This window comes from Stegastes partitus, unplaced genomic scaffold, assembly GCF_000690725.1.
Source record: "Stegastes partitus isolate 25-593 unplaced genomic scaffold, Stegastes_partitus-1.0.2 Scaffold367, whole genome shotgun sequence".
NCBI lineage: Eukaryota > Metazoa > Chordata > Actinopteri > Pomacentridae > Stegastes > Stegastes partitus.
The window spans coordinates 283994-295016 of record NW_007578098.1 but is presented as its reverse complement, the minus strand read 5'-3'; the positions used below and the strand labels follow the sequence as shown (position 1 = coordinate 295016).

At 41.9% G+C, this 11023-nt stretch overlaps 1 protein-coding gene across 1 annotated transcript; it reads left to right on the top strand.

The window, feature by feature from the left end:
* Positions 1-2243: 2243 nt before the first annotated feature.
* Positions 2244-6333, top strand: emx2 (empty spiracles homeobox 2). The gene is made up of 3 exons (XM_008284626.1): positions 2244-2977; positions 4122-4306; positions 5804-6333. Exons 1-3 carry the CDS (start codon positions 2587-2589, stop codon positions 5969-5971), a joined length of 744 nt encoding a protein of 247 aa, XP_008282848.1. The 5' UTR covers positions 2244-2586; the 3' UTR covers positions 5972-6333.
* The last annotated feature ends 4690 nt before the right edge of the window (positions 6334-11023 follow it).

Below are 11023 nucleotides of genomic sequence, written 5' to 3'. Positions count from 1 at the left end.
TTGTGTCTAATGGGGGGTTTTCCATTAAAAGCATCATTTGGAAAGTGAGACTGAAAATTTTGAACAAATGAATATCAGAGCTTTTCCTGCATAAAGAAAATGCTTGGATTTCAGTCAAACACAGTGATACAGACTCAGTACTGTTAGTGTTCATGGACCATGTTTAATGCACTGCACAGAAACACTTTTAAAACACCAGTGCAGCACATGTTTCCACGTCACACTCGAGGAAGTTGCTTGGACCACCACTGGCTTCCAAACTAGTTCTGATCAATTTTAAAGCAGCTGTTCAGCTTTAAATTAACCTCATTCTGCACAGCGGAGCTAAAACATCCCAGAGAAGAAACGCTGATCAACACACATTGTGAAGCTGACCTTACATTAGCTGCCCTGACAGCAGAACCAGGACATCAGTAAACCCAACAGGATGGTTATCTGGGCTGTTGTATCCCACTGTCACCAGTAGAGGTCAGTAAAGCACCGTGGAGCGGGCACACAGGCGCCATGTGGGAGCAGCAGGAGTGTGCTGGTTCATGATCAGCAGCTAACTGAGTGTATAAAACTCAGGGACACATAAACAGGCAGGCGATGGTCAGAATGGAGGAGAACTATAAAACCAATGAGGGGCTGCTGGAGCTGTAAAATTAAAAAAAACAAAAAATAAAACAGTCAGCCATGATGTGAACTTCCGGTGTCATTACAAACAAATTACTTTTGAATTTGACTGTTGTGGTGTGGGCCGCTTTATAGGCAACAACAGTCCACTGTAATAATAATAATAATAATAACAACAATAATAATAATAATAATAATAATAATGTGTGTCATGGTTGACATATTGGCATCAGCAGACACTACATAATAAGTGTCTACTTGAATAACCCACTCAGTGACTTCAAATAAAAACATTCAACCGATATTCTTCACTGTGTTGGAAATAGCAGCATGTAATCTGGATTTTTAAAACATTTCTATTGTACATATTATACACGTGTGTAAATCTGTTGGCGTTCTGACAGATTCGAGAATCAGTGTTTTATTATTTGGATTGCATTTTATTGAGCAGAGATCCTTAACTTACCCGCACAAACAATAAGCAGCGTGGCCTCAAGGCCTACAAGTTAGCGACAACAATAATATTATAATAACAGCAGTAGTAATAATAGCACAATGTAATAGCTTTTCTAAGCATTCAGGACTATGTGTATTTAATTAGGCTGCAAACTTCCAAGTCACAATATAGTCTGTGTACAATTCCATTAAACTACCAGACAAAAAATTAAAAATTAAAAAAAATATTAAAACAATACTACAAACAGAACTATCTGTAGATAATTTTCCAGTTTCAGAGCTGTTTCAATTAAACGTCTCCGCAGCCTGCTGCCCCTGTGCGCCCTGAGTGTGTGTTGTGCTGCTGCTGGAGGCCCCCGGTGCGCCACGGCCGCAGCTCTGCGCCGCTGCCCTCACTCACTGATCCAGGCTGCAGCCGCACAGGTACAGAGCTGCAACACACACCTGAGCATCCACACCTTCAGCTGTGACACACGGCGGCTCATCAGGGGGACGCTCTTATTGAATGTTGGCTGTCAAGTCTCCTCGTCGTGTCCCGCACACTTGACAAAAAAAAAAAGCTCTAAAATCTGAGCTGCAGCCTCTCCGCTCCTCCAGACATCCCATCCAGCAGAAATGAAAGAGAGCCCTCAATTTAAAACGTATCCTAATAGAATCTCCCAAAATTACAAAAAAATAATAAGAAAAATTGGAAACAAGCAGGAACGAAACGAGAACAAATTTTCTACAAACGTCCAGAAAAAAAACACAACAAAACAAAACAGAAATAAATGAAGTCCGACTGACTGATGGCGCAATTAAGCTGCTGCTAAATATCATCGACGCACACAGCCTCCGAAATAGACTTTAATAGAGCTGATTTGATGTTTGCGCAACATTGTTGTGCGTAATTAAAAATAATCACTTGCCAACACACACTCTAAAAAAAAAAATCAGTTTGAACCTGTCACAGGCCTTAAATGCAAATAAGCACACTACCTTGAGCTTTTCTACTGGTTCGGATGAATGTGTTAAATGTCCTGGAGATATGTGCGCGTTAGAGTGTGTGTGCGTGCATGTGTCTGTGTGTGTGCGCGCGTGTACGCGGGGGCTCCTCTCTGGACGAATCCGTTCCGTGTTGCGCGTTCGAGTCCGCCTCTCCGCGCCCCTGCTTCCCATTGACGCACTTTTTAAGCGTCTTCCCCTTCTCCACCTTAAGGCGAGCAGCAGCGGCAGCGACCAATCACCATGCCATTACAGCCTTCAGAGGAAGCTGTTTATGGGGCTGCAGCGCTAATTAGGCTCATGAACTAACAAATCTGCCTGCACGAACCCGGCGAGGAAAACGATCACATCCATGGATTAGTCTGGGAGTAGCCGAGCACTTTTTATTTTGGCTTTCTCGACACTGCCGCCTTTTCCCAACTTATTTACTGCGCAGAGAAACTTTCCTCCTTTCTTGGGTGTGGAGTATTTTTTAAGCAAGAGCGCCTACGACAACTTTAACTTAAACTGGGGAACCTGGACTATCAGACCATGTTTCAACCTACACCCAAGAGGTGTTTTACTATAGAGTCTTTAGTGGCGAAGGATAATCCTGTACCGGCGTCCCGCTCCGAGGAGCCCATCAGGCCAGCGGCTCTCAGCTATGCAAACTCCGGCCAGATGAACCCATTTCTGAACGGCTTTCACTCCGGCGGCAGGGGCGTCTACTCTAACCCGGACTTGGTGTTCGCCGAGGCGGTCTCTCATCCGCCAAACTCCGCCGTCCCGGTGCACCCGGTGGCCCCGCCGCACGCTCTGGCCGCTCACCCGCTTTCATCCTCACACAGTCCGCATCCGCTTTTTGCCAGCCAGCAAAGGGACCCCTCAACTTTCTACCCCTGGTTATTACACAGATATAGGTACTTGGGACACAGATTTCAAGGTAAGTTATCGAAGTGTTTCGTTTGGCTCAGTTTTACGCACGAAACGCGCCGAGCTGCTGTGGTGTGATTTTTTTTTTCTCTCTCTCTCCATCAGTGCAGAGAGCAGGATGTAGATGGAATTAAAAATCTGTGAAGCAGAACAGTTTTAAAGCTCATTATCCCAAAGGGCAAAACAAACTCGTATTTAAAGGGGTATTTCGCTCTAAAAGCGACCTTGTAGTGTTTTTCTTCTCTTTATTTTAGAGGAAAGAAAAATCATGTGCCCGAGTGAAGGAGTAATTGTTGCTTGGCTGGTGAAGCCGCCTGCTACCTGGAGAGTCTGGTGAAGGGTTAAAAAAAGACCACTAGAAATTCTGACATATTTGCACCCTGTTAGTGTTCAGGTTATATTTAGCAGATGATTTGTATTCAGGACTAAAAACGAAACAATGCGTCTCACTGCTCTGCGGTTTGGACTTATTTCATATTTTAATTGCAAAGGTCTGCACATTTTTGTTTTTAACGAGGGAAAAAAAACAACATTTCAGATGGTTATTTGATTCTGCTGCTGGTCGTTTTCTAAGACTACCACGAGGCAAATATGGAGTAAATTTTAATTTTATTAACTGAGACGTTTAAATTGTTTCTTACTTGTTTTGCTTTTGGTCGCTCGTTTGATGGTATTTCTATTTGTGATTATTCGTTTTTTCTGAGAAATTAAAACCAATATTGTTATATTTTATAGCAATTTATAGTTAATTATTTTCCAAGTGCTTCTTGGCTGCTGTTTATTTAGATTTTGTCCACAAAGGCTGTTTTTGAGCTAATTTAATTAAGCCCAGGATTATACCTCTGCTTTGTTTTGTTTCCTTCTTCCCTTCAAGCGAAGGGTTTGACAAATATTAGCTGAAGAAAGTCGACAATAGGCAATAATTTAAAATGCACACGTTTTCGATAAATGATCTTCTTTTATTGACTGGTGTGCAGCTTCTCTGCAGACATTATTATCATGCCATATTTCCAGTGTTGCCTTCAGGAGACTATTGTTTGAGGGCTAGCTGTGCTCCGGCCTCCGGATTGTTATGGAAATGTTAATATCCATGATAAACAAAAATATATTTTTGAAAAAGTCATTAAGGATCCTCGTCTTCTGCTCGTTCCCAGGTAATGAAACGAGTCCAGAGAGCTTCCTTTTGCACAACGCGCTGGCCAGAAAGCCCAAAAGAATCCGGACAGCTTTTTCACCTTCGCAACTCCTGCGGCTCGAACACGCGTTTGAGAAAAACCATTACGTGGTGGGAGCAGAAAGAAAACAGCTCGCCCACAGCCTTAGCCTCACAGAAACTCAGGTAAGAAACACTGAATTTTACTCAACATTTAACCTCACAGTGTGGCTGTGTGTCGCGCCTGGACACGGCAACAATGCGCTTATTTTCTGCTTTATTTTTCTGCTGCTTCTCAGTGTGTTGTGCAACGTTTTGGCTGCAGAAACGCACCTACTTGGACTTTGTAGTCATTTAAATTGTTATTATGCATAAATATTTCTCACGTCTCTCCAGATAAAGTGGACAATATGCAACATTTTTGTTTTTCTTAAACGTGGCACTGTGCGTAATAGAGACCTTTAAAATCAGGCCGCTCGCTGTGGAACGCCTGCACGTTTACGCACGAAACTAAAGGAGAGTAAAATCATTTGCAAAACAATAATTTTAAATAATCAGCCACCAATTTGTTTCTACAAACCAGAGTCCATAAATGCATGTTGTCAATCGAAGACAGAGGCTTTTCTGCTGGATCAAATCCACCGTCATTGTATGGGCCTAACCTCATTTTAGGAGGGGTTGAATTACTTTGTTTTGGGGGGAGAATGTTGCCTTTCAAAATGGAGGGCAAATTAACCAGTTAACCATTTTATGGGATAGACGATACAAAGAGCCGGGCGGGTTCAGTGAATTCCCCCTGCCATATTTAAGATGCTGTTTGAGCCCATCAGCCGCTGTCTTTTGTCCGCTGTGTCTCCTTTGGACGGCGGGGCCTTTAGAGGAGCAGAAGGGAGAAATGAACCATCACCTACTTCAATTAGCCCACTGAAGGCTTATTAAATGCACCTCAGTTGCCATTTAAGAGCTAAAAGGGCTGCAGAGTGACAAAGCAGGAGCAGATAATTTATCGATTTAGATGTTGTTAATTCCCCATGGGGTGGCACCGATTATTAACACGTCGGTTTGGAGGAGTGTGTGTGAAAATACATGTTAAACAATCCAGAGAGAGGCGGTCACTGTTATTCTGTTAACACTCACATGTTGACAGAAATATTACGAAAATGTCTTCTGACCTACTTTAGATGAGGCGTTAAAGTTTCCCCAGACACCAGAGGTTTATGAGCCTGTTTCAAACATATTTTAGTTTATTGCAGCTCCTTGTCTTCAGTTTATTTCCATTTTTATTTTAGAGCTTAATGTGGCATTTATGTGGCACCGTTATATCACTAAAACACGTTTTAGAGGCTGGTGTCGCTTTCTTTTTGGAGTCAATAAATAATAATTTGAGTAACTATTCCTATGTTTTTATTTGGGCCTTTTCAGTTTTAAATTCATGCTCTCCTGAAATTATAATTGATCTTTGTTTATTGTGACGGTTGTTTTCTCGAGTGCAAGTCAGTTTGCCTTTTTATTTCCACTGCACCGCACTGCCTGCCTGCCTGCCTGTCTGTCTCCAGCCCTGCTATTCTCCTTTTACGCGTGGTTTTACGCACTGACCAATCGCGCTTTATCTTGTGATACTGATACGGGTTTCTTTTTTTTTTTTTCTTCCCCACTCTTTTCTTTCTCTCTTTGCCTCTTCAGGTAAAAGTGTGGTTTCAGAACCGAAGGACGAAGTTCAAGCGACAGAAGTTGGAGGAGGAGGGCTCGGAGTCTCAGCAGAAGAAGAAAGGATCGCATCACATAAACCGGTGGAGACTGGCGACTAAACAGGCGAGCCCAGAGGAAATTGATGTCACTTCGGACGATTAAGAAAAAGACTATATAAGCGTCTGAATGAAGGAGGACATGGATAAAGGATGCCGTGTAAAGACAGTGAGAGGGTACAAAGCCAATGTCACATTTCAGATCTCCGGAGATCGGCAGCTGAGGGTGAGAGAAACCCGACTGGCACTGCTGTCACCAGGCGGGTCTGTCAGTCCAAATGACCCAGGAAAATGTGACTGACAGTGTCTCAGTCCACCTACCTGAACCCTTCCACGCACCAACCACCACCACTACAATCCCCCACCTACCGCCACATAATTCTATTTTTTCTCCAATTCATATTGGACGTTTGCACTTCAGAAGTTTCTTTTTCAAAAGCAAATTATTTTATTTTTTCAAATGTTTCCACTCAAGATACCAAAACACCAAACTGCTTTTTTTTTTTTTTTTGTAAAACTTGAATTGCATGGTATAGTTTTTTTCCTGGTAGTTGTTTTTAATTTGACAAGTTTTCTCAAACCAAGAAAAAAAAAAAAGAATCAATTTTGTTTTTAACTCTATTTTCAAAACTGAGAGATGTCGTGCTTCTTCCTTTTTACAAAGTGTGCAGTCTTTAATTAATGATTCTCGTGTAAAAGTGATTGTGAAAACATATGAAGTAGCGGTGCTGCGTTATAGTGTTTTTTAAAGAAAAGAACAAAAAGTGGATTTCGATGAGAGGAAAAAAAAAAAAAAACTCTTTCTAAAAAGTGAATCAGACCACAGATAAAGTACTTAAAGGGACGGTATCAGGACATTCCTTTAACCTAAAGCTTTACCAATGTGTCGCTGTGGCCCCATGCAGCCTTCTGTCAGGACTTGACCCTCCAGTGAAAGTTGCTACGAAGGACTAAATGCAAGAATTGACAGAAAAAAACTCCAAGCACTGAGCGTATTCCATGTACAGAAATGCTAAAAGTTAATGTTTCTGTTAAACCCTCTTTTACAGAATGTAAATAATTTTTGTGTTTGTGTTAAGTTTGCTACAATTTTAACACAAAGTATACTTCCAAGAAGTATGTAATTGTCAATATTTTGTCAATAAAGTTTTATCAATATGTTGCGCGCAGTAAAAGTATAGGCTTTTGATTACACCGGGCAGCTGAATGCAGGCCTCTGACAAAAAAAAAAAAAAAAAAACGGAGGGCGATGATCTTTATTTTGTGCAGAACAATTTGGAGTGAGAGCGCACAGTGAGGTTTGCTGATGTGGCGTCAGGACACCAGAGTTTGAGGCTGATTTAAAAAACATAGAGAGAAAAATGCTGCAGCTTGTAATTTGTTGTCCTCCGCTCTTGCATTTGTTTCTGACACAGACTGCAGTGGCTTTATTTTCCAGGGGCTTGCAGCGTCTGCTCCAGCTCCAGCTACAAAGAGTCCCTACAAGCTTTTGTGAAAGTGCAAATCAGTTTGGGCAATTATCATGCGAGTAATATGAGGGGGAAAGGGGATGCATTGCCCAGTGGTCCACTTTAATCTCTTAATCCACGGATCCAAGGGGGCTTGGTTGGACATAATTTAGTACAATCTGACTACCCCTCACGACGCGATAAGGGAAGGTTGCAATGTGCCGCAAAATGGGATCTTTGTTTAAAATCTTGTCTTATGGGCTCCATCATGCTGCAAGCTGCTACTTTGGACTGAACGGGGAACATTACAGGACTTCTTTAGGAGCCTGTGGGCTCAACTCAAAAGATGTTATTTACAGCAGGAAATTATTCCCTATTTACACACAAACAAAACAATAAACAGAGCAGCTCAGTTAAAAAAAAAAAAAAAAAAATCAGACATTTAAACTGGATTATATATTTTTTTTCTTGTGAATTCAACCCAACTGCAGTGTTTTGTTTTTTTTCTAGTGCGAGGTGCATGTGTTTGTTTAATTGTTTCCTAAAGTAAAAAGAGCTGTTTTTGTGGTTTGGGTTGGGGGGCATGGCATATAGGGAATTCTTAATCGGTCCATAGATTATAACAGCAATAAAAATCTATAGAGAATACCATTAGCTTTGAAAAAAAAAAAAAAAACCCTAAAAGCTTTATTACAAACCCAGCTTTGAAATAGGGGGGATTAGAGGACTGAAAGGGTCCCACAATAGTTAGAAGAAAAGGTTTCATGCTAATGAGGTTAATGCCCTTTGTATCTCCGGACTCCACAACTTCATTACTCCTATCTCGGGCAACACCGAGCGGCTCAGAGCTTCACAATCCACTCGAGCTTTTCCCTACCCTGCCTATAAAGAAGGATTTGATAGCAGTCCTGTTCAAACTAGATAATTATATCTTTTCAAGTTGGAATTAAGATAAAGAAAGTGCAGTGGAGGCGGTGAGCCTTGATCCGCCGCAAACAAATTTGGCGCACTCTCTCTCCCCCCCCTCCCCTCCTCCTCTGTGTGCGCCTGTATGGACACACAGGAGACAGGACAGGCTTCTCATTAGAGCCTGGCACAGTTTGATTAATTTAAACGCGTCTGATTTCAACCAGAAAATCTCCCTATAAATTAGCGGCAGCTCTGTTTAGAGAAATAAATACATCTTATTTTGCGGAAATTTCTATTTTGCACTTTTACGCAACAATATTTTAAAACAAAATGTCACCAAATTGGCATGTGTAGCTGTTTTTACAATTTAAATTGCAAATAAAAACGCAGGTGACTTTTTATTCTGAACATTAAAGTTTTTAAAATTTGAAACTAACAATAACAAAAGCAGCAGGAAGCCTAAAATAAACGTGTAGATGTAATCCGGTTAAAATCATCTCAGTTAAAACGGCGCATGTATTTTCCAAAACATGCAGCTTTACCTGAAATTTAAATAATTATGTTTTTGCGTCTTTAAAAAAAAGAAAGAAAAAAAAACGCGCTTTTCCCTTCAGATGCTGCACTTATTGGAGGACGGTGCTGCGCTATTTGAGACTAAAGTCACATGAATATAATTGGTTTGGACACAATTCAAACAGTGTGTGCGCGTTATGATGTGAAGTGGGCCCTGACATATCAGATCTTTCTTCTACACACTCGTGCTGCGCGTTAAGGGCCAGCTGTGGGGACCTTTGGTGACCCGCTTATCTAAACTGAAGCTGCTGCGCTCGGTCCAAGGGCCAAACTTCCCCCATAAATCATCACAGCTCCTGAAAAAAAAATGTGATTATTCCTTAAATATTCACTCAGCCCGTTTTTGGACGTTTTGGATCTAAGCCCCCGCTGCATTAAACATTTAGTCAGCAACCTGAAATGATTATCCGTCATTGAAAAGAGTAGTCGCTCCTATCATGTGACCCCACTGACCCAAAACCTCTAATCTGCAATTAGTAGGTATAATTACGTCCGCTGACACCACTAATGTGAATAGTGGCTGAGGGAGGGAACAGGCAGAAGACAGGCTCCGTATTAGTGCGCAAAGTCAATAATTGATCGAGCTGAAATCTTTTAAGTTGGGAGAAGTGGCTTCTGAAAGGATGGCTTTGGAGAGTTTGTCAACAGCGCAGGGAGCCTTTCTGGGTTTATTTCACAAAGCAGCAGAAATGTGTGTGAGGTGGCACCTGTAGGCCGACCCTGTCTCCAAACCACGTCTAACTTGATCTGTCCTGTTTCACAAATTGCCTCTGAAATTGATCCTTGAAACGAGAGAATGAACCCTACACAATTCCCCTGGCCTCGACATAAGGTGCAGCGATAAATATACAAGACTAATGAGCAATTACCATACAATCACTCTTCAAATAGCTTACATAATAATAAATTAAACATCGCAGCCTCGGATTCTGTTTCTTTCTTTATTATTAATAACGAAGGAGGAGCGTTTGCAGCCATGATGTGCTCGGATGATTATGTTTTCCAAACGCAGCAATTTTTCCAATTTGCCATCGGGTGCAGTCAGCACTTATTGACTCGGACTCACTAACTAGTCCGCTAGACTTTCTACTGGTACGCACTGCGCAGGCGCGGGAATCACTAAAATAAATGCTCTTCGTCGTGTTCCGGATTTAAAGTTATTTAGATTTTGAAACAGATGATGCGTTCACGTGCAGGATTACGCACAGAGACGCTCACAGAGCGGCGTCAAAGGCAGCACGTCGGCCTCAGTATTAAAGAACAAACTCTTAAAAAAAGATCTCAGTCAACATATTATCTAAAATTGACTAAAAATATTTACAAAAAAAAAAAAGAAGTGACAAATATGTGAAGCAGCAAAGTGTCCTTTAAAAAAACAAAAATCCCATCAGTATGAATAGACTCAGAGCAGGGCTGCAGACACACACACACACACAGACACACACACACACAGACACACACACACACAGACACACACACACACACACACACCAAGAGCCTGGCACCAAAATGTGATTGTTAATAGATGAACAAAGCCAAGAGCCACATTACAAGCTGCTCTGACAGAGCCATGCAGAGTTCCACTCAGTAGGTTTTGGTGCTCCATTGCCCATGTTCACCGAGGTCACCACCCAGACATCATATGACCAAGAGATGTCACAGACCTACAAGTGACAAATGGCCATTTCACGATGAAATATTCATCGAGCGCCGCGATTCAAGAAACACTAAACTTTTTCCATCTGCACAGACGCCTTTTTCTCCTTCTGTCAGGCTTCTTCTTGGCCTCGGTCCCGTAATGCCCCGCGCAGGGTTTGCAGACACCTCCAGCATCTGCCTGAACTCGGCCTGCTCCCTGCACTAACCACACCGCACAGGCACAGCTCAGTCTGGGAAGCCTCAGAAAGTTTAAGGCCTTTATTAGCCGTGTTTTTCCCTCTTCTTATTTTCATTGGCTGCAACAGTAAACATCTATTTTCAATGAATTAATATTCTTATGACCTGCTGCAATCCCGCAGATTCCTAACGTTTATTTTCTTTAATGATACTGGGGCAATTTGGGCTGTAATTTGACGCAGTTTCATTTGCATATAAGTGTTTCCCACATATCCACCAGCTCTGAAGCGAGCAATTGTCGACCCCCCTGTCCTCTGAAGTTCCAAACATTTTATAGGTTGTATCTGCAACCAGCGTTCCCCTCAGCGCACTAATGTGTAACATATGGCGGA

Coding starts and splice junctions, on each gene's coding strand:
- emx2 (XM_008284626.1), top strand. CDS start 2,587: ATGTTTCAACCTACACCCAAGAGGTGTTTTACTATAGAGTCTTTAGTG. Junction 2,978..4,121: donor CTTGGGACACAGATTTCAAG/GTAAGTTATCGA, acceptor GCTCGTTCCCAG/GTAATGAAACGAGTCCAGAG. Junction 4,307..5,803: donor TTAGCCTCACAGAAACTCAG/GTAAGAAACACT, acceptor TTGCCTCTTCAG/GTAAAAGTGTGGTTTCAGAA.